General features: G+C 51.5%; 1 protein-coding gene across 10 annotated transcripts in view; it reads left to right on the top strand.

Annotated features, from left to right (window-relative positions):
• The first annotated feature begins 580 nt into the window (after positions 1-580).
• The window catches only part of Dgkz (diacylglycerol kinase zeta), a 33,403-nt gene continuing 7,625 nt past the window's right edge, over positions 581-26,358 (top strand). For 2 of the 10 annotated variants that reach the window (XM_090347823.1, XM_090347822.1), the window contains exons 1-9: positions 21,330-22,054; positions 22,336-22,444; positions 22,672-22,767; positions 23,001-23,075; positions 24,153-24,209; positions 24,498-24,566; positions 25,843-25,914; positions 26,030-26,146; positions 26,240-26,311. In XM_090347823.1, the coding sequence (XP_090203949.1) occupies positions 21,345-22,054; positions 22,336-22,444; positions 22,672-22,767; positions 23,001-23,075; positions 24,153-24,209; positions 24,498-24,566; positions 25,843-25,914; positions 26,030-26,146; positions 26,240-26,311 (1,377 nt within the window). In that variant the 5' untranslated portion in view covers positions 21,330-21,344. Of the gene's footprint in view, positions 759-2,618; positions 2,915-21,329; positions 22,055-22,335; positions 22,445-22,671; positions 22,768-22,997; positions 23,076-24,152; positions 24,210-24,497; positions 24,567-25,842; positions 25,915-26,029; positions 26,312-26,358 lie in introns of those variants that run through there. The other 8 variants (XM_090347826.1, XM_090347827.1, XM_090347829.1 and 5 more) reach the window with 8 other exon arrangements.

Raw genomic sequence — 26,358 nt, 5'->3', positions numbered from 1 at the left:
CCTTTATCTGTTTATGGCCTACCTTATTCCCAAAACAACTCAAGTTGACTCAGAGAGGTTTAATGACTTCATTCATGTCACACAGCTAGTAAGGGAGAGAAAACAGGACATGGGCACCACCCTCTGTGCTCTTTTCCCTACATCACTGATTAGGTCCCACGTGCCTGATCCTGTGTTGATGTACAATACACACAAGTTCTAAGGAGAGAACGCTGCAATCATTGTAGTTTGGGCACCCCGTGCCAGCAGATCACAGGCTTGTCATAAAGCAAGACCAAGAGGTGATCATCAGAGAAGTCACTTAAAAGAAGAAAGCCATATGGGGGCCCAGTGTAGATTCCAGCCCAGGCAGGCCCGATGGCTTCCTGGCAGCCTCTGACTCCTAGAGCTGTCTCCTGGCTGCTGGGCTAGGCTTGTCCCCACCTGCCCCTCACCCGCCCAGGCTGCTCCTCGCCCCAGCCAGCGGAAGGCGCCTACCAGCCCTGTGGTCCTCTGCTTGGGCGGCCAGCTGGTCTCTAGCAGCCCCCCCACCCCCGCCCCTGGTCAGGAAGTGCCGAAAGAGGAAGAGAGTCGCCGGGCAGGATGAGCGCACTGGGGGCCGGCCACAGTGCCGGGGGAGGCTGCGATGTGGCCGCAGCTCTGGGCCCAGCGGAGGTGCTGGGGACAGAAGAAGGGGAGCTGCCTGGGGCACTGAGGCAGATGTGGCGCTACCGCTCCTGGGACGTGCCACAGATCCCAGCCGAGGCCCCTCAGACACAGTAGGTAGACGGGTGACCTGAGAGTGGGCATGGGGAACTCTGCCCCCTCTCTCTGGGGTAGAACGGTGGTAGATATGGGGGTCCCCTGACCGTTATTCAGCAGTTTCGTGGAGGCCCGGGCCCAGGGGAGGGCACAGTGGGAACTGCTTCGTTTTCATGGTTGGGCGGTAGAAGGTGGAAGGCTGAGACCTCAGCAAGCTAGGAGTCCCAGGAGCCAAGAAGGTACTGGGGAGATGAGCCCCTCACAGGAGTGTGACATTCTGTGTTGGAGCTCTCCCAACCCACTGCAGGGTCTGTGTGAACTCAGTGGGCTCTTCAGCTGCCTCTAGGCCCTTCCTTCGGAGCTTGTTCTGAGAACCATTGGGAAACTTCCCTAAAGAAAACCCATGTACCCCAAGAGGTCAGGCTCAGGCCATTTGTGGGTTTCTCCTCTCTCTTCCTGGCTGGAGGACTGGGGCTGCACAGTCCCTCTCCAGGTCCACTGGAAACTGCAAGGGAGGAGGAGAGGATGCTTGGCTCCTGGTGCTGGGTATTGCTCAAACTCCCAGGCTTGCTCACAGTCACAGCCCCCGAGTCTTGGCTATTTGTGTCTGTCTCAGGCTGGAAAAGTGGTGAAAGTGAAGGCAACAGGATGTGGCTTTACAGAATAGGGTGCAAAATGAAACAGCAAACTTTAGGGTAGCATCCTTTGGGGAGGAGAAAGACCCGGATTTGTAGCTTCATGGCCTTCCTATAGCAGCCATTGCAAGAGTTATCAGAGTTTTCCTGAATTGTGGATTCTCAAATATGTGTGATTTGAATCCCTACAAATGACCATTCTAGTTCTGGAAGCCCTCATTTCTGGAGGGCAACCCCTGCTGCCTTTAGGGGTGTGTACATGGGTGTGTACATGCACATGTGAGTGTTAGAGGGCTATGATCCTGAAACCACTGTCCCAGGGGGTGTTTGTGTATAGGAGATAAGTGTACATAGCTCATAAATGTGTAGATTCATGAGTGTGTGAGCTGTAACTGTTGTCTGGATTATTATGTATTTGAGTGTGTAAGAGGTTTGCAATTAATTCCAGTAGTAAAAGAGATCGAGAGGTACCATTGGACGTTGTGCTGGGAAAATTCCTTATGCTGGGGAGTGGCTGATGGCGTGAAAACCTCTGGGAATAGCTGTGGAAGGATGACTTTCCGAATTAAGTGCTTTGTTGGTGAGAGTGAGTGAGGGCCATTAGATTTTGCTCACTGGGTGTGAGAGGCTGGGCTGGGGAGGGTGAGCTTGAATAATGAGTGAGCTTAATTGTATGTGACATGCTTGGTGATCCTGAGTGCATGGGAGCATTGTGTGACTTTTGGCCCGTGGGTGTGAGGGAGAGCCAAGGGGGATAAGGGTCGAGACTACATGAGTGATTGGGAGGACACAGGGCGAGGGAGAAGGGATATATTCCTCGCGGGTGTGGGAAGGGAGGTGGTGACAGCTGTCCTCGCAGGCGTGCACTTGTGATCGTGTAGGTTGTTTGACGGAGGAGGGCTAAGGAGAAGAGACCATTGCGCATCCGCGTGCGGCGCGCGCGTGTCAGGCCAGGAAATTCTGTGTGCCACCCAGGCCGACCGGCCTCGGAGCTGGGGAGCAGGTGGGGCCATAGGCCCCGCCCCCCGCAGACCACGCCCCCTTTTCCAGTCGGGCGGGCTACGGTCGGCAGAGGGCGCCGCCGGCCGATTGCCGCTGGGCGGCCGAGGGGGCGTGCTCGTCGGCGGGCAGGCAGCAGCCCGGCCAGCTATGCGGGGTCCTGCGTCCGCGGCTGGCTGTACTTCCTGGAGCGGCGGCGGCGGCGGCCGCTTCCCGGGCACCTGGGCGTGGGGCGCGGAGGCGCGCGGCGCGGGGCGGGCGGGGCAAGCGCGCGCCATGGCCACCGCGGGCGGCGCTGAGCCGGCGTGCTGAGCCCCGGCCCGCCGGCCCGGCATGGGCGTCTCCTGCGGGCCCGCCGCCGGCCGGGGCTAGGGCCGGATGGAGCCGCGGGACGGCAGCCCCGAGGCCCGGAGCAGCGACTCCGAGTCGGCCTCCGCCTCGTCCAGCGGCTCCGAGCGGGACGCCGGTCCCGAGCCGGACAAGGCGCCTCGGCGGCTCAGCAAGCGGCGCTTCCCGGGGCTGCGGCTCTTCGGACACAGGTGAGCGGGACGGTGGCGGCACGAGCGTCGCGGCACCGGCGGGACTCCGCGCCCGGCACCCGGGGACACCCCTCGGCCGCCGGCGGGACGGGCGCCGCGGCGTGGGCACAGGGTCGGGGTCCTCCCCCAGGAAGGTGGAGGTCCCGTCTTGAGCGTCACCTTTAGCACTGGCAGGGTCAGCTCCTAGTGCCCCAACAGGGAGACGCGGTCACCCCAACTCCTAAGCACCAGCCTGCGGGACCCCTGTGACTTCTGGACACTGAAAGGACCGGGCCTCTCTGAGCCTCCTCGCACCAGTGAGGCGAGGGTCACGGTGCCCTCTGGGCTTCCGTGGTACCTGTTTGCTTATGACTGCCACTGCTTGGCATCTACCCAGTGGGGCCACTATGATAGTGCCATAACACATGGCTGGCCCCAGATCACTGGCTGCTGACCTAATTGCTTGCTCAACATTTTAAGCTTCTTCTTGGATTTGGGGGGAGCCTGACCACCTACTCTACCTCTTAATTTACGGGGAGTCCCCAGTGCCATCGCTTACTAGGGAATTCTCACCTCTCTCTTGCCCTCCTGTCCCTTTCTGGGAAAGTAGTCAAGTGGATTGTAGTCTAGAATCTCTTAGCTGTCCAAGGTCCATCTTGTTCCCTCCCCCCAGCACTCCAAATGTCACCACATTGTGTCTGTGACAGAGCACTGACTTGCAGCCAATCGGCTAAGGACCCCAGAGGTCCCCCAGACTGGACTCTGATCACCTGGATTCTGCCCAAGGCCTCCTTCTCACTTTTCTCCATCTGGCTGGGCTTCATTGTATTTGGTCTCTCCTGTGATTTGCCCTGTCCGTCCCTTCTCAGGGTAGGCCTCACCTTTCAATAACTGGGTGGTTTTCTCCTGTGGGTCAGTGGCCCTGTGGTACAGACCTATGCCCTCTGGCTATCTTTCCCTAAACTGGACACTGCGCTTTGCACCTGCAGTGTGTCACTGAGCACACCACATACAGAGATCTGGATCTTTACATACACTGCCAGATGGAACTCCGTGGGTTCGCAGGCTTCAATGTCATGTAAAACAGGGCAGGCAGTACAGCTTCTAGTGTTCTTGTTTGTCACCCACAGCCCTGCAAAATGGAGCAGTTACACCCATCTCTGCAGGATGTAGCTTCTAGAGTTCACAGGCTCGGGAGGGGCTCCACTGGAGACTTCCTGTCACTACCCACGGGGCACCAAGTGTTGGGGCACTTCTAACTTATATCTGCAGCCCCTTCTGAAGGGCACAGACTTTGTAAGGATGAGCCTCAAATATATTGAGGAAAGCAAGAAAATTAACAAGTAGCTTTACATATATATATATATATATATATATATATATATATTGTGTGTGTGTGACAGTCTTGGGACTTGAACTCAGGGCTCTTTTGCACAAGACTAGTGCTCTTGAAATAGAGCCACACTTTCACTTTCAGCTTTTTGCTAGCTAATTGGGGATCAATATCATGGATTCATCTCCTCAGACTGGCTTTGAACCCCAAGATCCTCAGATCTCAGCCTCCTGAGTAGCTAAGATTACAGGTATGAGCCACCAGTGCTCCATCTTACATAATTCTCTTTATAAAAAGACAGGAAGGAAGGACAGACAGGTTAGTTATTTCTCCATTTTTCTAGATGAAAAAGAAAACCACAGGGTCAGAGAGAAAAACCTTTTGCCTGGAGTCACACAACAAGCAAGAAGCAGAGATAGCGTTTGAACTCCAGTTGGTCTGATTCCAAAACCCATCCCTTTTTCTTTATGAGGATCACAGAGACCTGGGGAGCTTTGAGTTTAAGTTCAGATTCCTAGATCTTACCTTTGACATGTCTGGCCAAACAGATCTGGAAATGGAACCTGAGCTATTTTTCTTTCTTTTGTAGACATCCCCAGGTAATTCTGATGTGTGTAAAGTTTGAAGAGCATGGTATTGCATCAGCCCTGGGATGCATCTGATAGGATGCTTAATGAGAGGAAAATTAAAGAGTTCCTCTGGAGGCCAGGAAACAGTATCCCCTACTTCATAGTACATTGAGGGGAATGGGGCTTTCAGAAATGAATGCATTCAGAGAACTACTTTCTTTGGCAGAACTGGGAGCTCAGAATTAGTGTCCACTGGAGCTGGCCTTCCTGCCTTTACTTGATTTGATGGCCAGGTGACAGGGGCACAAGATTGGAATAAAGTCTTTGTTCTGGGCTCTGCCCTCTCTAATGTTGCCTGTGTGTTCCTGCCACTGTTGCTGGCCGCCAGTTGAAGCTCTTAACTACCCCAGCTGAAGCCATCTTTCCATCTTTCCCCAAGTTACATGCTTATTTTTAACCTAGCACTTCCCTCTCCTTGGACACTAACGCTGTGCTTCTCCCACCTGCTCTTCCTTGACTTACATCCACACCTCAGGGACAGAGCCTTACAAATAAATGGGCAGTGGCTAGAAGGAATGTCACAGATAACCTAGATTGCGGTGGTAGTGGCTGCTGAAGTTGTGTTGAAGACTACATTCAAAGCTCACACATGCAAGCGTGTGTGTGTGTGTGTGTGTGTGTGTGTGTGTGTGTTGGTAATGACTGCTGTGTATTGTGGTATCACGTACTGACATTGGTCCAGTTAGAAAGAAGAAAGAAGATTCTCTGCGGCATCTTTCTTAAAGAGCCATTTCCTTGAAGCCTATCTTTCCTCCTAAAAGTGATATAACCCTGGAAAAGTGAGGAGCAGATTTCTCCCTTTTTTAGTTCAGTGAGACACAAAGCTGAACTGTGATCCTCCCTCCTCCCCCATCATCCTTCCTCATTTCTCCATGCTGAGAAACTTGAGCCTCCTCCCTCAGGAGGAGACAGAAGGGGAGATGTTAGTCCTATAAACCCAGGACATGCAGTTTTCCTCTAAGCCTTTAGGCTTAGGCTAGCTGGCTCCAGTGGAAAGAGGATGACTGTCTCCTCCTTCTGCTCCAGGACCCACTGGGAGGGGTTCGGACTCACTTGTCCTCTGGCCTGGTCCCAGCAGCCTGATTCTGGGCAGGTCACACAGCTTATGGATTAGCTGGTTTTGCACCCCAGGGGCATCAGAAATTACCTGGCACCTTGCATATTTAGACAGAAGGAACTTTAGCCAGCAGAGCCCCTGGGAATGTGAGCACCTGCTCTGCAGTCCCCTGCCCTTCATAAGTCTTCATAAGCTCCCAGAGGGCAGGAGAGGCACCTGTGGAACAAGTTTGACACAATAGGTCTTGTTTAGAGTTGATGCCACTTGGGCCTGGTGAACAAGGTCCTGAAGTCAAGGTTGACCGCGGACGCCCGCCAGGCGCCCTGAGTGGAAGCAGCCCATTTGAGTTGGTTTTGCAATGAGTAGGGAGGGACTGTTGAGGGATGTCTCTCATTCAGAGAGCCCAGAATCCCTGTTTGTGGCGCCAGCATGTCTGGAAGTAAAGGGAGCCTCTTTGAATGGTTTGTCTCACTTAGGCTAATGCTGGGAACAGCCCAGGTGGCCATGGGAGGTAGGCCCAAATGCAGGTCCTTGGGTTGCAGCCAGATTGAGGAGAAGGGACCTCAGTGACTGAGCTGTGTATCTTACTCTATTTGCTTCCCACACAAGGCCATGTGCCAGAGGTTGGAATATTAGGGTAGGGTTCTCCTGATCCCTGCCTCAGTGACCAAAGTGCCTGGCTCAAAGATGGGTAGGGGGTGGGCAATTTCTTCCATTCTGTCTCTGAGTCATAGTCCTAAAAGGTCAATTCCTGGGAGGTTGTGGAGTCACCCAGGATTTGCATTTGGCACTAGACAGCACAGAAGTGGGTGTCCACTCAAAACAAGGGTGAAGTATCCCATCCCCCAGGTAGCTGAGGCTTTGCCTGCCCTCATCTTCACAATTCTCAGTGTCTCCCCAAAGTAGAGAAGGAGGTTAGCTAATCTTGAGGTTTGAGTTGATCTGGCCCCTAAAAGAAACGGGCTTGGGTCTCTTCAGAAGCTGTAAAGGCAAGAGAGTCACAAAGTCCTGAAGCTGACCCTGGGGCCTGCCCTGCAGTGTCATCAGAGCAACACAAGAGGGCCACAACTGACATTGGGGGAGGACAGCAAATAAGGAGATCCTGCTTCTAGCTAGTTCACTTGCACCTTTTGTGGGTGGCCGTGGGCTCCTCCCACTGGTTAGTTACCTGATACTCTAGCTGCCAGAGTAGAGCCAATTGGAATGCAGCAGAAGGGTGTGTTTCCTATCACCTGGCCCCACCCCTCCCTTTCCCTGTAGACAGAGGCCCTGCTGGGTGGCCTTGACTCAGCCAAAGACTCACAACTAGCTAGGCTTATATGGGACTCCAGCACTGTATGCTGTCTTCATTTGCACCACATTATGGCACCCCTAAGGCTTCTATGACACCTTCCACCCTTTCTTCTTCTTGTCCTTCTGCTTGTCCTGGAAAATGCTGCAGCCATCTGGACAGTCCTCAGCTAAAGGAGGGGACAGTGTATATCATACCTGCCTTTAGGCTCGTGGCTCCCTTCTTTCCTGGAGCCTCAAGCCTCCCTCAGTGCTGTCAGACACTCTCCATTTCTTACTCTCACCTCCATATTTCATGTGGGATCCCCAGATACAATTAGACTATCAGCCCCAAATCAGGGCTGCGATGTCCTCCCTACCCTGTGGCTCTTAGTACAGGACCTGGTGGACACTCAACTCCAGACAGGAAAAGCATGGTTCAGAGCGGAGATCAGATGCTTTGAAGATCACCATCTTGCCCCTTTCCTCCTTGCTGCAGCGAGGCGGAGGCTAAAAACAAGGTTAGGTGGAGAGTATGAATCTGAGTGTGACCAGGGACTCTGGTCTATCCCCTGTACTCACTTGGGCTCAAGTGAGTGATGTACACTCACCTCTTTCTGGCCACTCACAGGTACCAAAAGCTTGTGAGCCCATTACTTATATGCAGTCATCGCACCATCATCATAGCTGCTTTGGTTCCCATTTTTACTAGAGGGGTCCAAGGCTCAGAGAAGTCTGTAGCCTGGCAATCCTAAAGTTCACACTGGAGCCTGAATCCAAGGATCCTTCCATGCTGCCTAACCGCCACTCTTCCCCCCACCCTGCCCACTCCTGAGGCTTGAATTCTGGGCCTGGGCACTGTCCCTGAGCTCTTTAGCTCAAGGCTAGCACTCTACCGCTTGAGCCACAGCTCCACTTCCTGTTTTCTGGGGGTTTAATTGGAGATAACAGTCTCACAGACTCTCATGCCTGGCTGACTTTGAACTGTGATCCTCAGATCTCAATCTCTTGAGTAGCTAGGATTATAGGTGTGAGCCACCAGTGCCCCACTACCAATGTCCACTCTTTACTGATATTTCCATCCCCAAACTGGCAGGAGGGATATGAACACCCCAAAGGGCATGGTGAGAAGGTAGTATTCTTGTGTGAAAGTGGGACCCATGAGGTGAACTGCACCTGGACACTGAGGGCGTTTACACCAGAAACTTTCACTTGAGGAGGAGCGTCCTAGACTGTGGAGAGACTAGGTAAGAGTCTGGGGCCCCATGGCCAGATGGGAGTGAAGAAACACATCTGTATGTGACCTTTTAGCTGACTTAATTGGTACAGTTGACAGAAAGCCTGAAGAATGAGTTCATAGGAGGCCTTGATAGTACCCTCTCCCTCACACTCAGAGACCTGTTCCTCCTGGCTCCTGGCGGCGTGCCTGTTCAGAGCTCCCATGAAGAGGCCTCTCCCCTGCCAGGTCTGAGCCCCATCACAGCACATGCAAAAATAGCTGTCTGGGAGCCTGGGCCGCCCACACCCCAGCATCTTGCGGGTTAACAGCTTGCCTGTCTCTTCCTCACCACCACCCCCCTCCTTCCCCAGCCTGCTGACATTTTACAGAGAGAGGCGGGGGCGGCTGTGAAAGGGGCAAGCTGGTTCCTGCTCCCCAGCCTACGTGGACACCCCACTGACACAACCTGCGGCTGCCCACCCACTTCTGGAAGGCATCCCTGCCTGCCCCAAAATGGAGCTGGGGCCTCCCTATTTATGAGACAGTGTGAGTGACACACCCACCAGAATCAGCCAGGGGAGATCCAGAGCCACCTACACCACTGGTCTCCCTTTGGGGTCTTTAAAGAAATCCAAAAATCTTTTTAAAAGCATTTTTGTAATTAGAATAGTACATAGATGTCTTTTAAAAAGCAAGACTTCTCTAAATGTCTTTTCAAAACAAGCATTAGGTAGCTTTATATTTGCTCAGAAGGTTCTGTAAATATACCATCATTTTTGCACATTTGATCTAGTTTGTAAATTTCCCTTTTATATTGAGTCATTATTACCATGTGTATTCAAATGGAGGTTTGGTGTTTTTTTTTTTTGTCCCTCAAAGGGGAAAAAGATAGAAGAGTATATGTATAATGCCTACCACTTAGCTTGGTCATATCTGTCCATTAGTCTTAGAAATGGAGTGCCCATGCCCTCCCTGGAGGAAACCACAATCCTGATTTTAGTGTTTGCTGTGTTCATATCTGTTTATAAAATTTTCCCTCAGATACATCTCTAGCAGTGTAGTATGCTGTTTGGATGGTTTTAAGTGGAATAGCAGCTCATCGAGATAAATTGTAGGTTTTCCCTCTACTTTGATATTCCACTGTCTTTTTTTTTTTTTTGCCAGTCATGGGGCTTGAACTCAGGGCCTTAGTACTGTCCTTGGAATTTCTCAAGGCTAGCACTCTACCAATTGAGCCACTGTACCACTTCCAGCTTTTTCTATGTGTGGTACCAAGGAATCAAACCTGGGTCTTCATGTATGCTAGGCAAGCACTCTATCACTAGGCCAAACTCCCAGCCCAGAGATTCCACCATCTTAAGATGTGAGCTCTAGTGACCCCACCTTAGCTGCCACCTGTGATTCTTTCTGGAACAATTTAATTGCCCAGGCTCCTGTTGATGCCAATTAAATAGTTTGCAGTTTCTTGCCATTGAAAGCAATCCATCCAAGACGGTTCTGGTACCTTGAGGATTCTCCCTGCCAGTGTCCTGGTCACCAACATGTGTGTCTTAGGCTCAGATGGGCTTTACCAAATGTATTTCCAGTGGTTGTCCTAATTTTAGATCTCTGGATATTTGCTTTCTTTTAAACTTAGTGAACTAAGGAAATGGACACTTTCTCCTTTGAGAATGAGCAAAATGAGGCAGGTTAGCCCCATTTATCTGATATGGAGAATGAAGAGGTCACAATGGGTTAACAACAGAATTCCTCTGGACCTTTTGGTCCAAATCCATGCTGGAAACCTGTTTTCTCTATGACTTTGGATTCCAGGCACAATTCTCATTGGAGAGGTAGGAACTCTGAGTCGGATGCATGGATGCCTGGGGAGAGGGGTGGGACCTAGGTGCTGTGATTCTAAGAAGTCTTTTAGGTGGTAAAGGGCTTGGAACCATCACCCACACTACATTCTCCATGGGTTCCTTATGAAACCCTGTACAGCAGAACCAGGTGATACAGAATTACAGAGTGGGTGTGATGGGCAAGGTGTGGGGGAAGGCATATGTTTGGGGGACCATACCAGGGCCGTCTGCCTGTCTTATCAGATGGGGAATAAGAGCTCACTGCTGACACAGGAGAAGACAATAAGAGGGGCCCCATTGGGAGACTCAGGGAGATATATCAGCCTTCCTGCAAGGATCAGTTTCAATGCTGCCTCTAAGATACAAGAGCACAGAGTGATTTTCCTACCCAGACCTAGCAGGAAGTCCTTAAAGAGCTGGTGGGACAGCCTGAGCCATCTGCTCTCAGCCTAACCCATGAGGCCAAACAGCAACCACTCACTTTCCCTCTGTTCACTTTTCAGACCATATCTAACACACCTCCTCCCTTGGGATGCCATTACCAGCTATTGGAGGTCCCAGGGAGCACACATTCTAATGGGGGATGCAAACTTGTAAACCAGTGCTGCTGCCCAGAGCAACAGTGAGAGGGCCTGAGTGTGGGAGCAGCTAATACCTGCCCATCTCCTGGGATTTGATCCCGTGTCTGAGCCAACTCAAGATGAGAGGAAGAGGGACTAGTATTCAGACTCCAGAGGCTAAGCACAGAGACACAATTTTCCTCATAGAATCTTCTAGAAGTAGAGAAGTAGAGCTCTCAAGCCTGTGTGGGGTGCGCGCACGCGTGTATATGCGTGTGTGTGCGTGCATGTGTGTGTGTGTTTCCCTTCATTCACAATATGAGGAAACAGGTAATAGAAATAATGCCAACCTAATTTTATGAGGTTAATGTTTGTAAGACACATTAGTGACCAAGTGATGTATGTATTTGCCAAATGTAAAACAAACAAAAAAACAAAAAAACAGGAAAGGCCTGATGGCTCAGTCCTGTATTCCTAGCTATTCAGAAAGTAGAGATCGAGAGTATCACATTTTGAGGCCAGCCTGGGTAGAAAGTTAGCAACCAGCAAGCCAGGCCGTGGTGGTGTGTGTCTATCATCCAAGCTGTCTTGGGGGCTTCCGAAGAATCGCAATCTAAGCTGGGCATGATGGTTCATGCCTGTCATCCTAGCTACTGAGGAGGCAGGGATCTGATGACCAAGGTTCATAGCCAGCCTGGGCACAAAAGGACCTGAGACTCTTTTTTTTTTGCCAGTCCTGGGTTTGAGCTCAGGGCCTGAGCACTGTCCTTGGGACTTTCTCAAGGCTAGAGCTCTACCACTTGAGCCTCAGCACCACTTCCGGCTTTTTTCTACGTATGTGGTACCGAGGAATCAAACCTGGGTCTTCATGCATGCTAGGCAAGCACTTTAACCACTAGGCCAAACTCCTGGCCCAGGACCTGAGACTCTTATCTCCAATTAACTTCTAAAAAAACAGGAAGTTGGGCTTGGCTCAAGGGTAGGGCAGTAGCCTTGAGCTGAAGAGCTTAGGTACAGCACCCAGACTGAGTTCAAGTCCGGAGACCCACAAAAAGAAGAAGGAGGAGGAGGCGGAGGAGGAATTATTGCAGTCTGAGACCATCCCTGGGTAAAAATGCAAGACCCTATATGAAAGATTAATATTAAAGGAAAAAAGGAGATGTGGCTCAAGTAGTAGAGTCCCTAGTTAGCTGGCACAAAGCCCTGAGTTCAAGCCCCAGTATTGATTTAAAAAAAAAATAAAGAGATAGCTGGGTGCAGTGGCTCACTCCTGTAATCCTAGCTTCTCAGGAGGCTGAGATCTGAGGATCGAGGTTCAAAGCCAGCCCAGGCACTTAAGTCCGTTAGACTCTTTTTTTTTTTTTTTTTTTGGCCAGTCCTGGGCTTGAGCTCAGGGCCTGAGCACTATCCTTGGACTTTCTCAAGGCCAGAGCTCCACCGCTTGAGCCTCAGCACCACTTCTGGCTTTTTTCTATGTATGTGGTACCGAGGAATGGAACCTGGTCTTCATGCATGCTAGGCAAGCACTTTAACCACTACGCCAAACTCCTGGCCCCGTTAGACTCTTCTTATCTCCAGTTAACCATTAGAAAACCGGAAGTGGTCCTGTGGCTCCAGGGTTATGGCAGTAGCCTTGAGCTGAAGAGCTCAGGGACAGTGCCCAAGCTGAGTTTAAGCCCCACGACTGCCCCCCCCCCAAATAGCAAAGAGGTGGGAGAGAAGAAGGCTCTTGGGTGCTAGGTGTGGGGTATCATCAGCTGACTGGGGAACAGGGACAACTCAAGTGAGTAGAGGCTCTTGAATGAGCTCTGGGAGCTTAGAAGGGTGGCTTGAGGGTAGAGCTCTCAGGAATGGCTTGGTTATTGTACATTTCTCTAGTTCCAAATTGAGCCAGACTCTGAGACAGAGCTTCAACACATGAAAAAAAGATTGAGGACATGTCATCAAGGAGCTCCCAAATATGTACACTACTCTCACTTTGTGAATTGGTGTCACCCCATCCTACTGTCCAGGTCTCATAAGGCTGGCTACTGAGAATGTGGAGGGGACAGTGGCTCCCAGCCCAGAAAGGGCCCTCCTGCTGTCACTCCTGGGCTCTCCTGGACAGGAAAGGAAGATAGCTACCAAAACAAAGGCTGATACCATCCCTTTGTGCCCAACAAAGAGAAGTGGCCTGGCTTGTGGCCAGACCTTGGTTTAGTAGCCAGCAGAGGAAGCCCTTCTCTTCCCTGAAGGTCCTGACCACCCCCCAGCGGAATTCCTGTTCCTTCTTCCTGGGCTATCTGTGGTGGTAAACACCACTCACTGCCAGGCCCTGTGCTGGCAAGCCCAGCCCATGTCCCAACATCAGGTGTGGTGGCCTGGCTATATGGACCTGAGAGAAACAGTCCCTTCAAGAGCCAAATGGATTGTCAGCTCAAGTTGGGCTAGCTGACTGGGGCTACTGTGAGTGGGTGGGCCATCCATAACAGATAAGGGATTCCAAGCAGGAGGTATGCTAGGTGGGGAGCACAGCAGAAGCTGGCCACAGTCAGACTGGAGGACAGAGCATAGATTTGTGTCATTCCTAGGAAGCTGAGCTAGTGCCACAATGCAGAAGCCACAGTTGCCAAGCTAGATGACTTAAAACTCACTCAGGAGATGGAGATGTATGTGGCTCAGGTGGAAGAGAGCAAGTATGAAGCCCTGAGTTCAAGAAAGAAAGACAAAACCCAGTCTGTATCATTGGGTCTCAAAGTGTAGCCTAGAACGTGTTCCTGACTGCTGAAGGAGATTAGGGAGAGCAGAACTGTCTTTAGTCATCTTTTCCCTATCTTACCATATTGGCATCTACTGCTGGGGCTTCAGCAATGGTGGGCAAGACTGTTGGCACATTCACACCCATCAAAGCAGTACCCGACAGCAGTCCTTCCATACTTACATTTCTTTTTTTTTTTTTGCCAGTCCTGGGCTTGAGCTCAGGGCCTGAGCCCTGTCCTTGGACTTTCTCAAGGCTAGAACTCTATCAATTGAGCCTCAGAACCATTTCCAGCTTTTTTCTGTGTATGTGGTACCGAGGAACCCAACCCAGGTCTTCATGCATGTTAGGCAAGCACTCTACCACTAGGCCAACCTCCCAGCCCCCATACTTACATTTCTCTAAAAAGGTAAACACTATTAATTTTGGCCAGCCATGGAGGCTTACCTATAACCTCAGAACTCCAGAGGCTAAGGCCAGGAGATTGTGACTTTGAGGCAGGGTCTCAAAAAGAAAAAGTATTACCAAGTCTACCTTCTTGGCTGCATATCATCAATATTCTGTGTCAAGGAATAGAATTCACATAAGACATATTTGCTAAATACTGAACTGATGAGGGAACGCTCTTCTGCCGTTGAGCTGGCCTGTGCCAGTTGATTTTTTTTTTTTTTTTTTTTTGCAAGTCCTATAAGTTGAACTCAGGGCCTCAGCACTGTCCCTGAGCTTCTTTTGCTCAAGGCTAGCACTCTACCACTTGAGCCACAACACCATTCCAGCTTTTTCTGTGTATGTGGTACTGAGGAATTAAACCCAGGGCTTTATACATGCTAGGCAAGTACTCTACCACTAAGACACATTCCCAGCCTTGATTTTGTTTTTTGTTTTTTTTCATGGCATTCCTCCCCCATACCCTGCCTGCCCTCCCAGTCCTGGGGCTTGAATCTGGGCCTGGGTACTGTCCCTGAGCTTCTTTTGCTCGAGGCTAGTACACTGCCACTTAGGCCACAGTGCCACTTCTGGCTTTTTCTGAGTATTTTATTGGAGGTAAGAGTCTCACAGACTTTACTGCCTGGGCTGGCTTTGAACCACGATCCTCAAATCTCAGCCTCCTGAGTAGCTAGGATTACAGGTGTGAGCAACTGGCACCGGGCAAGAGCATCATTTTTACTTGAATACCTGACAAACTAGTCAGACAAGTGTCTGGGAGACCTTTTTCCAGGAATGAATGAAATGAGCCCTGTTACTTCAAACACAGAATTAACATTTGTTGCCAGCCAGAAAATTTGAGGAAAAAAGGAGAAATTCAGAAACGTTGTATCTATCTTCTAGGGCCTCACAGCTTCCCAGTACTTAAAACTTTCTGGTGAGATTAGTAGTGTGAGTAAATGTGACCTTTTGATATTGTGTAATAAAATGTGTCAACATGTGCAAAATCTGCATAGCCCAAGAAACCAATGATAAAGAGTGCTTGATGATGTTACAAAGTGTCCCAGCTGTTCTGCTCTGGAAACTTCTTGAGTTAGAATTGCTTGAGCTCAGTGGTTCAAAGCTAGCCTGGGCAACATCTCAAAGGCAAAAACTACAAGATAGAACAGCACAAGATTCATTACACTGTTTCCAATTCCACCTAGCACTGAGTTTTTAGGGAACTACACCTGCCATATTTTGAGGTAGTATCAAGGAAGATATCTCTAACCGTAAGGCTGGATAGCTGATCCTCTCATTTCATACTTCATGGCAGTGCAAAGACAGTTTCTACATGAGTTTCAACCGGAGTACCCTGTGGAAACAGTGCAGGGCCAAATGGCAAGTGAGAGTCCAGCCGCCATGAGTAAGCCACACTAAATGAAGGATGCTTCTGAAATGTACCTTTCTTTGCACAATTTTTAAAATATCAATACTGGGGCTTGACCTCAGTGCCCAAGTGCTGTCACTGAGCCTTTTTGCTCAAAGCTAGCACTACTGCTTGAGACACAATTCTACTTTGGCTGTTTATTTTTTATTTTGTAGTTTATTGGAGATAAGTATCTCATACTTTCCTGCTAACTTTGAGTCTAGAGTAGCTAAGATTACAGATGTGAGCCAGCACCTGGCTGTGGCTACACTATTTTTCTTTCATTTGTGGGGCTTGAACTCAGGGCCTGGCTGCTGCTCCTCAGCCTCTTTATGATCAAGGCTAGCACTCTACCACTTGAGCCATAGTGCCACTTCTAGTTTTTGAGTGGTTAATTGGAGATAAGGGTCTCATTGGGACTTTTCTACCCATGCTAGTTTTGATCCACAATCCTCAGATCTCAACCTTTTGAGTAGCTAGGATTACAGGCAGTGAACCACCAGTTTTTTTTAAGGTTACGAAATGTGGCTCCCTTTTATAAGTGTGTTGTTTAGGTTAACATGAAATTGTTCTGTTTTTAAACATTTTAAGCATGTGTCCACTTTTAGATACGATAGATATCTAGCACCTCCCAGCCAGAAAAAAACCCTTCCAGAATTTTTTAGTAATTTTAAGAGTGCTGTGCTAGGAGATCTGGGGTCTGGAAGATGAACAGTTGCCTTAGTAGCTGTAGCAGGACTGTGAGCTGGCATGAGATGGGGGAGGAGGTGACCTTCCAGATAGGATACTTGCAGCATGAACTGGCCTCCCCTGGGCATTCTTCAGCTAGCCTGAACCAGGGTAGTTCTGAAAGGCCCATTGGCAAGTACCTAGCTCAGCCCTCTGAGCCAGGAGAGTGCCAGATTCCCAGGAACCACTGTGCCCCATTCTCCAGTGGGGACACTAAGCCACCAGCACAGGAGGAGTTGCCAGCCTGCCATATAATAATGCTAGTATAAAAATAGGGCTTTCTGGGGCCAGGAGTTTGGCCTAGTAGTAGAGTGCTTGCCTAGCATGCATGAAGACCCAGGTTCGATTCCTTGTACCACATACATAGAAAAAGCTGAAAGTGGTGCTGCGGCTCAAGTGGTAGAGCTCTAGCCTTGAAAAATCCCAAGGACAATGCTCAGGCCCTGAGCTCAATGATAATAATAATAATAAGGCTTTCTAAGTTCTGAGACACTCCACAGACATTTATTCTTGTGGTTATTTGTCTGGAGCTAGTATGCTTGGCTACCCAAGACCCCAGAAAATATGTCCAATAGACATGAGAGGACATTAAGTCCCCCTCCCTCAAAGGGGCCTCGCTCTTCTCTCCCAGCTCATACCCAGATCTACAGAGCAAGTGAGGCACAGGGTTGGCTTCTAGTTAGGCTGTCACTTCTGCTTGGCCTTGGGGAAGAGGAGCCAGGAGGCAAGGCTCCTGGGCCACATGCTGCCTATCTGCCTGCTCCCCACCTGCCTGCTGCCAGCTGCCTATCCCATGCAGAACCCAGAGCTACCACTGGGAGAGGAAGTGCAGTTACCAATCAAGCTATTTTCATAACGGCTGTCTCAGGCTGAGGGGAGGGAGGAGGAGGAGGGGCTGGAGGAGCAGCTACTGCAGCTTGCTCTCCAAACTAGGACTTACTCAGAAGAGGCCGGCAGTCCGGAGCAGGAGCCGAAACTGTCCCTGGGACCTGAGACCCCCCACCTGCCTCCACCCTGCCTTCTAGATCAGGTCAAAGGGGTCCCAAACCTTCTCTGCCTCCTGCTACTTCCTTCCTTTGCCTGTGTGGGATTAGTGAAGGGAGCTTCGGGGGGAAGGGGGCGGCCTGGCCACCATCATTCCTAAATGAAGGCCTCACCCTGCCAGGCCTCTCTAAAGCTGATGAAAAAGGAATAGGGTGGTTGAACTCCTGCCTATTCCAAGCAGGGCAGAACCTGAAAGCTAAACTCTTTCCTGGCCTCCTTATTCCCTTACTGCGCAGCCTGGCCCCCCGTTCTCTTGTGCAATGTTCTGTTTTGATTTAAGATCCTCTGTTCAGGGTTCCTCTCATGAGTGGAGACCTGGAGAAATGCGTATGACAAGCCCACAGTGGCCTCTCCTCTAGCTTTCCCTCTGATCCTAGCTCTGGGAGCAGAGTGACCAGAGATGGCTTCCATCCAGGATTCCCATGGGGAGACAGCTGAAGCCCCTGCTGTGGGACCACTGGAGCTTAGCCACCATGCCTCAGGCCCAGCCTTCACAGAGCAGGAGGTGGAATGCCACAGAGTCCTGGGCAAGCTCCTGTAGAGACAGAGTCCCCTGGGGAGCACTCCAGTACCGGGGTACAAGCAGTCCATGACATGAGCAGATGTCCAGGTAGCATTGGCCACCCCGCTTTGTTCCTCATTTGGTGGGTGGTGACCACCCTAGGCACTCCTTCCCTTTCTGAGTTTCCATCACAACTGTGGGCAGAGATAAACCCCAGGAGGTGGCATGCTCACAGGCCCCTCCTCTGCCATACACACATGCCTTTCAATCCATTGTTGTAGCAGAACCTCTCTATGCTTGCCTTCAGAACTAGGAAGCATGTCCCTCATTTAGCAGACAAGAAATCTAGAGCTTGGAAAGACTAGTTTATCAACCCAGGGTGGAAGTGGCAGGTTCAGGATTCTGAAGTACTTGAGGCATGAGGTGGTCTGGCTGGGATAGCAGGTGTCCTTTCTAGCTGGTAGTTGATGAAGCACGGGGGTCCTTCAGTCCCTGCCACCAGCTGCTTTAGCTTGGCTGTGCATGGCCAGATACCACTGCTTGCCCTCCCACAGGTCCTAAATTTACCAGGCCCCTGGTAGCAAGCTGGAGGTTGATGGAATTTCATGAGCTCTTTCTGCCATTCTACACCCCACTCTCCACCCCACCCCCCTCCCTGGTGTGGTAGGCTTCCTGCAGGCTCCTCACCAGGAAGCCCAGAGGCAGGCGGACATTTTGCAGTGCTGTGCTGTTAGTGTCAGAGTCCTGTGAGCCTCTGCCAGTGACCTTTACTTGTACTGTGTGGTATGTTGGAGGTGACAGAGCATGAGGTGAGAAGAAGAGGCTGCTCAGAGTTTTGCTATGCGAAATGTTCCCCACCCAGGCTTCTGATTAGACTTGGGAGGAGCAGAGATAGGAAATGAGGAGTCAGGCCGTTGCTGACCAGAGCACAGAGGTTTCTATGGAGACCAGAGGACAGGAAGCATGGGACCTGGGGGAGGAGGGCAATAAGAGCCCATGGAGGCAATAGGTGCCCAGAAAGACAGCTTGTCATAAAGTGTCCTCCAATCTCATTGTCTCCTTGGACAAACAGGGAAATCGAGGTTTGTGGTACATGGTCACATCACTAGCTTGCCTTCCCCGGGGGGATGTACTCCTGGGCAGCAGAGGAATCTCCTGCACAGATGAGGGGCTTGGGAAGCCCACTGATGTATGGAGCGCAGCTGTATGGGAGCATCTTTTCATAATAAAGGGAAGTACAGGCCACCTCTCACTCCTGGCCGGGTTGTCATGCAGCAAGCAGGGTGCAGCCCTCACCACTGCCCAGAAGACATCAGCACCTCCCCCACACTCACTGTGGCCTTTTGTTTTCTGGGTGACACTAACATCAGGCGGTGTGTGTCTGGGTGACTAATCTCCAGGCTGGGCAGCTGTCACTGAGTGGCCTGGGCAGACGAGTGGGGAAAGCTGACACCCTAGGGAGTGCTGGCAAGCCAGTGCCCTGGCAGCAGTGGGCAGTGGGGCCTGTGGGCTCCTCTTACAAAGCAACCCTGAGTTAGGCAGATGTAGGGTCAGGATCCAGCTCTGCCTCTGACTGTGGTCATGGACACATATCTCTGAGCCTCAGTTTCCTCCTCTCCATAGTGGAGCCTTCCTGCCTCCCTCATAGGATTAGGGAAGGAATCAAATAAAAATGACAGTGAAGGGCTTCCAAGGTAGTCCCTAGAGCAAGTATTAACTGACTAGGGTAACTATTATTATGATAGTTGTCTTCTTAACTCACCTCACCTGAGCCTCCAGGTCTAAGAGGAACATCCCGTGCTCCACCCATCCTGGGAGCAGTCCGTGCCATAGCTGGGCTCCAATACTTGCTCCACACTGGCTGCCTATGAGCTTTGGGCACATTGCCTCTCTGCACATAAGGCATATGGTGTAATGTGGCACCTGCTTCTTGGGATGCTTGTGATTATAAATAAGTGCATAGAGAGCTTGATACAGAGAGAGTCCAGTGACTACATTTGGGATGAGGTTGATGGGATAAGAAAGCCAGCTTTCCCCCACCTCAGCTCCTGTTCTGGGGCTTGAAGTCAGGGCCTGGGCACTGTCCCTGAGCTTTTGTCCTCAAGGCTAGCACGCTGCCACTTTAGCTACAGCTCCATTTCTGGCTTTTTTTGGGGGGGGTAATTCATTAGAAGTAAGAGTCTCATGGACTTTCCTGCCTGGTCTAGCTTTGTACCACAATTTTCAGATCTCAGCCTCCTGGGTAACTAGGATTACAGCCATGAGCTACCAGTGCCCAGCAAAGCAAGATCTCTTTCTCCACCCAGTCTGTCTGGTTTGAGAGTGTACTTTGTGGGTCACAAGCATGCTTCTCTATCCCAGATTCTCTCATCTCTGCTTCTCCTGCATGATGGTCAGAGCATGGGCTCCCCATACCCTGCCCGAGCCCTGAAGCTCTCAGGGCAATACAACAATGAGCTGAGCCAAGAGAAGGCGTTAGACATAAAGCTGGGATAACTCCAGCTTCCTCTGAGACAGTCGTCCTTCCTGCCCCTTGCTGTGTATAATAGCATCCCATGTCTATCTCTGCTGAATCCTCAGTAGGCAGAAGTCTCCTGTTTGCCAGACCGCTCTATTCCCCAGCTATAACTTGGGCCTGGAGGCTCCTCCCATCAGTCTTTCCTCAGGTCAGGGCCCAGGAGAACCCCTCATAGAGATGTGGCTCTCCTCAGGGGCAGTACCACTCTGAGCTTCCTGGCCTTTCCCTAATATAGTGGAAGTGTGGGCACAGTGATCTGATGCCAGTTCACAGGGAAAGAGAGCAGGGCAGAGTGGAGGTGACAGGTAAAGGAGTGGAATTTAGAATGGCAGGGGGCCCTGCTGGAGAGGGTGGAGTAGATGCAGGTGCTGGTGACTAGAATTGTGAAACTTGAGGTATGTAGTGCCAGGAACCCTCAGGAGCAGAGCTGTCAGGATTTTCAGACATCACTTGAAATGCCTGTACTCTGCCCCTTCAGAAAGATGAGACAGAGCTGTCAACTAGAAAGTTCTCTCCATATAGTCCCATACACCCAGAATCCAGGCTTTTCTTTGACCCAGGCCTCTTGCTGAGTCCCCTGAATGAAGATAGGAGCACTCCTCTGGGGCTGGGGGAGGAGGGAGATGTTACTGTCCCTGAGATCTCAGAGCAGATGTCGTTCCCCCTTCAGCCTGGCCCAAGGCTGGGATGGAGAAACTGGAGATCTTATCTCCTGAGTTCCTTTGCAGAAAGCCCTGTTTTACATCATTGCTTGGTTTGTACTGTGTCCAACAAGGGGACACTATAGGTACAACCTATTCCATGTTGGAGGCAGAAAGAAGGCCCAAGGAGAAAGCCCCCAGAGTCTTACCTGCAGCAGCTCTGCCTCCCAGCTTGCCTTTTCTTTTCCATCAGCTCCTAGGGAAGGAAATGGAGCTGTGCAGGCAGTGGGCTTGGTGTTTGGGCAGGGGAAGTGCCTCCTACCTGGGGCAATCTAGAGTGCAGCTGGGAGTGTCGGTGCTCACGTCACTGTGGGGATGGCTCCCCACCAATCCCCTGATTCCTGGAGGCCAGTAGCTAGGGTTACCCCCATCTCTTACTCCCAAGTATCCTTCACTCACCTGGCGCAGGTGGGCCACAGCCTGGCCCAGCTCCTGACTCTCTGGTCTGTGTACCCAACAGCCACCAGCCTGTACCTGCATGGAGACCTTCTTTAGGAGACACTTCCAGAGGAAGGCACCGGGCCCTGGAGAGGGGCAGCGGCGGCCCAGCAGTGTGGGGTTGCCCACAGGCAAGGCCCGGCGCCGCTCCCCTGCTGGACAGGCCTCTTCATCCCTAGCCCAGAGGCGCCGCTCCAGTACCCAGCTTCAGGGCTGCCTCCCAAGCTGTGGGATGGGCATTAGGGGTCCCAGCCACCGCCGGCGCTCAAGTACTGCACCCCCTGCCTGCAACCCTCGCTTTAGCGTGGAAACAGGGCACAGCCTGCAGCATGCTGCTGGAGGGGCTCAACTTCTGGGTACACCTCTGCTGCTGGCTGGGCTTGTAGGCATGGAAGAAGAGGAAGAGGAGGGGGTGGATGTGACAAATGAGGCTTCAAGTGCTGTCCAGCCAAGCACCCGGACACCAGGGCCCTCCTCACCCCAGGGGCCCCGGCCACTGCTGCCTGTGCCCCGGTGCCTGCGCCGAGCCTCCTCCCACCTGCTCCCTGCTGATGTGGTGTGTGGCCACACACTCTGGGGCCTGCGAGGCCACTATCGCCGCCTCAGCCAGCAGCGGCCCTCAGGCCGAAGAGCTTCAGGAACTACAGCGGGCTCCATGATCCCCACCTACAGGCGTCCATTGTCTCGTAGGCGCCAGGTAGCTCTACGGCGCAAGTCACTAGGACCTCAGGCCTGGAGTGCCTTGCTTGTGTAGGTATAGCGGTGGCCAGCAGGGTGAAAGGTGTGGTCACTGCGGGGTCTGGCTTGGGGCAAGAGTTTTGGTGCTGCTCCCAGCCTGAGGGTGGCCAGCTCTGGGCAGTGACTGAAGTCAGTGCAATTCAGAGAGACCATGAGAAGGTGGAATTACCTAGAGTAGCTTCAGGTGCTGCTGTCCCCGTCTTGGCCTTGGTGGAGGTCAGTGAGGGCAAAAAGAAGTACAGTCTACAAGTGCCTAGCTGATCCCATGGCCTCAGCTGTCTCCTTTTTTGTAGGAAAGCCATCACCAAGTCGGGCCTCCCGCACCTGGCACTTCCTCCTCCTGCCCCTGGGGCCCCATGTGGAGACTCTGAGCGACAGATCCGGAGCACTGTAGACTGGAGTGTGAGTAGCTGGGTGCTGGAAGGGGTTGGGTACGCTGCTGGCTCTGGCCACTGGGATAGTTGAGGGACAGGGGTTTTGTGGTGTCAGTGTTACCTTTCGTCCTGAAAAGTATGGACATTGAGAAAAACTGGACAACTAGAGCACAGTTGTCTTGGGAATTAAAAGGTGGCCAGGGTGGGGCAGAGGCTGGTGGAAGCTGGGCTGAGCATGCCTCATCCCTGCTCTAGGAGTCAGCAACATATGGGGAGCACATCTGGTTTGAGACCAACGTGTCGGGTGACTTCTGCTATGTTGGGGAACAATACTGTGTAGCCAAGATGCTGGTGAGTCCTGCTGCCCCCTGGTGGTGGAGCAGGGTCTAGGACCCTGCCAGCTACAGCTGCAGCCCTTCCCAAAGGTGTGCACAGCTGTGCCTGAGGGTGAGCATGCCCACTGTGGGCTACTCTGGGTCTGGGCATTCTGTGCAGAGGGCACTTGTGGTGGGACGTGCAGAATTCACTGCTTTCTCTGAGGCAGTGTCTGGTGCCTCAGGGATGCTCTCTTTGTCCTGCAGCAGAAATCAGTATCCAGGAGAAAGTGTGCAGCCTGCAAGATTGTGGTGCACACCCCCTGCATCGAACAGCTGGAAAAGGTGTGTGGGACTGCAACCTTCCTTGCCCTTCCCTTGAGATGCTGACACACATCTGTACACATGTGTCCATATCACATGCCACCTAGCCTGCCTGGTAGTGGTGAGGAGACCCTAGAGCCAAAATGTCTAATTTGAATTCTGTCACACACACATACACACTTATAGTTTTTGTTGTTGTTGTTCTTTTGTTTCATTTTGTTCTCATCCTGGGGCTTGAAATGAGGGTTTAGGTGTTATCCCTAAGCTTTTTTTGGTTAATGCTAGCATTCTACTATTTGCGCCACAGCTCCACTTCTGGCTTTATTGGTGGTTAATTGGCTTTCTGGCTGAATCTGGCTTTGAAGTATGATCCTCAGATCTCAGTTTCCTGAGTAGCTAGTATTGCAGGCATGAGCCACTGGCACTTGGCTCATTATGCTATCTATTATATCCACACATTTAGAAGAGACTATTGAGTTTCTGATGCTTTGTTGCTCAGCTGTAATTTAGCCAGTCTTGTGTCCTTCAAAGCCCAGCTGTGTCCCTTACACACTACCTATGCAGAAATCTTCACACACACCCTGGTACACTAGTCCACGGCTTGTCTGCAACTTGAGCCATATCTGAGCACTCTGCCCCTAGATGAAGGGGCAGAGTAAGTGACGATGACACAGGGGAGCTGGCATGGAAGGCCAGGCCAGCATACAGCAAAGTTTGCAAGACCAGAAATGGCATGACTAAGACTAGCTGAACTCTGAGTTGTAGAGTAAGGCTCTTCTATGGCTCTGTTGAGGCTGAAGCAGGATTAGTTGAGAAAGGAGAAATGAACCAGCCTCATCACAAAAGGTGCCAATAAGACCCTATGTTTGGCACATTAGCTAAAGGTCTCCCAGTGTCAGGCAACACAGTCTGCAGGTAAGGCCAGAGGGCAAGGAGGCATACAATGAACAAACTGTGGTCCCTCTTTACTGGGAGATAACCTCTCCATCCTGGGATCTTAGTCACAAGAAGGAAAGATAAATTCCTCGTAGTCAGTAGACAAGATGACTTGGATAACCCTATCCAAAAAGAATCGCTAACGTTTTGTAATACTCACAGATAAATTTCCGCTGTAAGCCGTCCTTCCGTGAATCTGGTTCCAGGAATGTGCGGGAGGTAAGTGCCTGGGTAATTCTAGTCAGGGAGACCCCGGAGTTCATAGATATCTGCAGTGCCAGCAGCATACCACCAGGGGGCTCAGCTCCTTAAGCTCAGGCTCTCAGGTCTCCCAAAGGAGAAGCCTGCTGGTTAGGCACAAAGGGTGGGGTGCTGTGTGCAAGTTGAGCCTCCCACCCCACGTCACACACCTGAGTGTAAAGAGCTTCCTGGGGTGCAGCTCTTCCTGCCTGGGCTGTGCCCATCCCCACCCCTCACTGGCTTTAGTGACATTTGTTTCCTCCCCAGCCAACCTTTGTAAGACACCACTGGGTACACAGGCGACGCCAGGATGGCAAGTGTCGGCACTGTGGAAAGGTAAGGTCTCCACCCGCTGCTGCCAGCTGTCTTCTGTGAGTCCAGCATGAGCACTGACCACAGACTCAGTGTCTGGGCTGAGCAAGAGAGCATGGAGGAAGGTTTTCACTAGCGCAGTGTGCAGGACCTGCTGGGAACTTGCGGGGACCCGGTGAGGACCATGTAAACTTTCTTTATTTGGCAGATGTTTATTTAGAGTTTTTCATGCCAAATGCTAAGCTGGATGTTGCATTCCTACCCTCCTAAGCACAATGTAGCTTGAGGGTAGACTGCCCAGAGTGCCTTCCCCGGCACAACCCAGTTCAGTTGTTTTGCTTAATGTGTTTGCTCTCTGTCTCCCTCAGTCAGTTCAGCTCTCAAAGGTGTGAGCATTCATTATTCCACTTACTGTGCCCAGCACCCAGCAGATCCTCACTAAGTGTGGGAGGGAACAGGCAAGGAAGAATGCAAGGGAACAATAAGACAGCACAGTGCTTTCAGGACCTACCCAGGTGTGGGGGTCAGGAAGGAGGTACTCCAGGTCCTCTTGACTATGTGGACACCAATGCTTTGGGGTAAGGCTCAGCTGACCACTGGCCCTGGCTAAGCACTCCAGCCTTCAGAACTGACACCTCCCCTCCCCCCAGAAGTAGGAGAATGGATATGTATTCTGAGCTATGAGCTTTTTAAACAATGGGAATGCATGCAATGTAATTGTGACTTTTCGTAAACAGCGTTCAATAAGAAAGCTGCAGAGACACATGTAAAATACGATTTCGACCATTATAGAAGTTAGAAATGCAAAAATGCTCTAATCCAATGCACTATGGAGTTATTAGCATATAACTTAGGCTTTATGAAATAGAATCCAAAATACAGTAGCCTAAACCAGACAGTCTGTCTCCACTCCATAGAGCAGTAGCCTTCTCTCAGCGAGAAGGCTGTCAGGGTCTGGTTCGTTGGCTCTGCTCTGTGATGTGATACAGTGATCCAAGCTGCTGCACTCCTGCCTCGCTGTCCAGCACTGGTCCCCAGGGTCTAAGAGGGCTCCCTTCGTCATGTCTGCTCCAGGCCACAGGATGAGGGAAAGGCTTATCCCTTCTCCTAAGGATTGACCTACTGTGTCATTTCTGCTCACCTCTCATTGGCCAGAGCTGATTTTATATCTTGGATTGTCTTTTGTTTTGTTTTGTTTTCATGTACTTGGTTTCCCTGGGTTGAGAAAGGTTGGCAGCAGAGGCAGGGATGGGTCTCAGGTCTAGGCCACCCCACTCCTCAGCCACCCTTCCATCCTCAGGGCTTCCAGCAGAAGTTCGCTTTTCACAGCAAGGAGATCGTGGCCATCAGCTGCTCCTGGTGCAAGCAAGCGGTGAGTGCCGCCCCCCCCCCCGGCCTGCACGCGCTGCACCACACCCCGCTATGTTGGGCATGGCTCCCAGGTCTTACCCTGGTCCAGCTCAGCCTTACCCATCACTGTTCTCCAGTACCACAGCAAGGTGTCCTGCTTCATGCTGCAGCAAATTGAGGAGCCCTGCTCCTTGGGGGTCCATGCAGCTGTGGTCATCCCACCCACTTGGATCCTTCGAGCCCGGAGGCCCCAGGTGAGTCCTTTCTGCACCCCCAGAATCCACCCTGCCCCTTCCAGCCACACCCACCTGCCCATCTTGTTACCAGTGCCTCTTCCTTCTTTGCAGAACACCCTCAAGGCCAGCAAGAAGAAAAAGAGAGCCTCCTTCAAGAGGAAATCCAGCAAGAAAGGGCCTGAGGTTAGTCCTGAAGCCAGGCAGGAGGAAATGAAATAGAAGGGAATGTT

Source organism: Megascapheus bottae, chromosome 16 (genome assembly GCF_031878675.1).
Source record: "Megascapheus bottae isolate mThoBot1 chromosome 16, mThoBot2.hap1, whole genome shotgun sequence".
Lineage (NCBI taxonomy): Eukaryota > Metazoa > Chordata > Mammalia > Rodentia > Geomyidae > Megascapheus > Megascapheus bottae.
The sequence above is the reverse complement of the archived record's forward strand: the minus strand, read 5'-3'. Positions and strand labels throughout refer to the sequence as shown.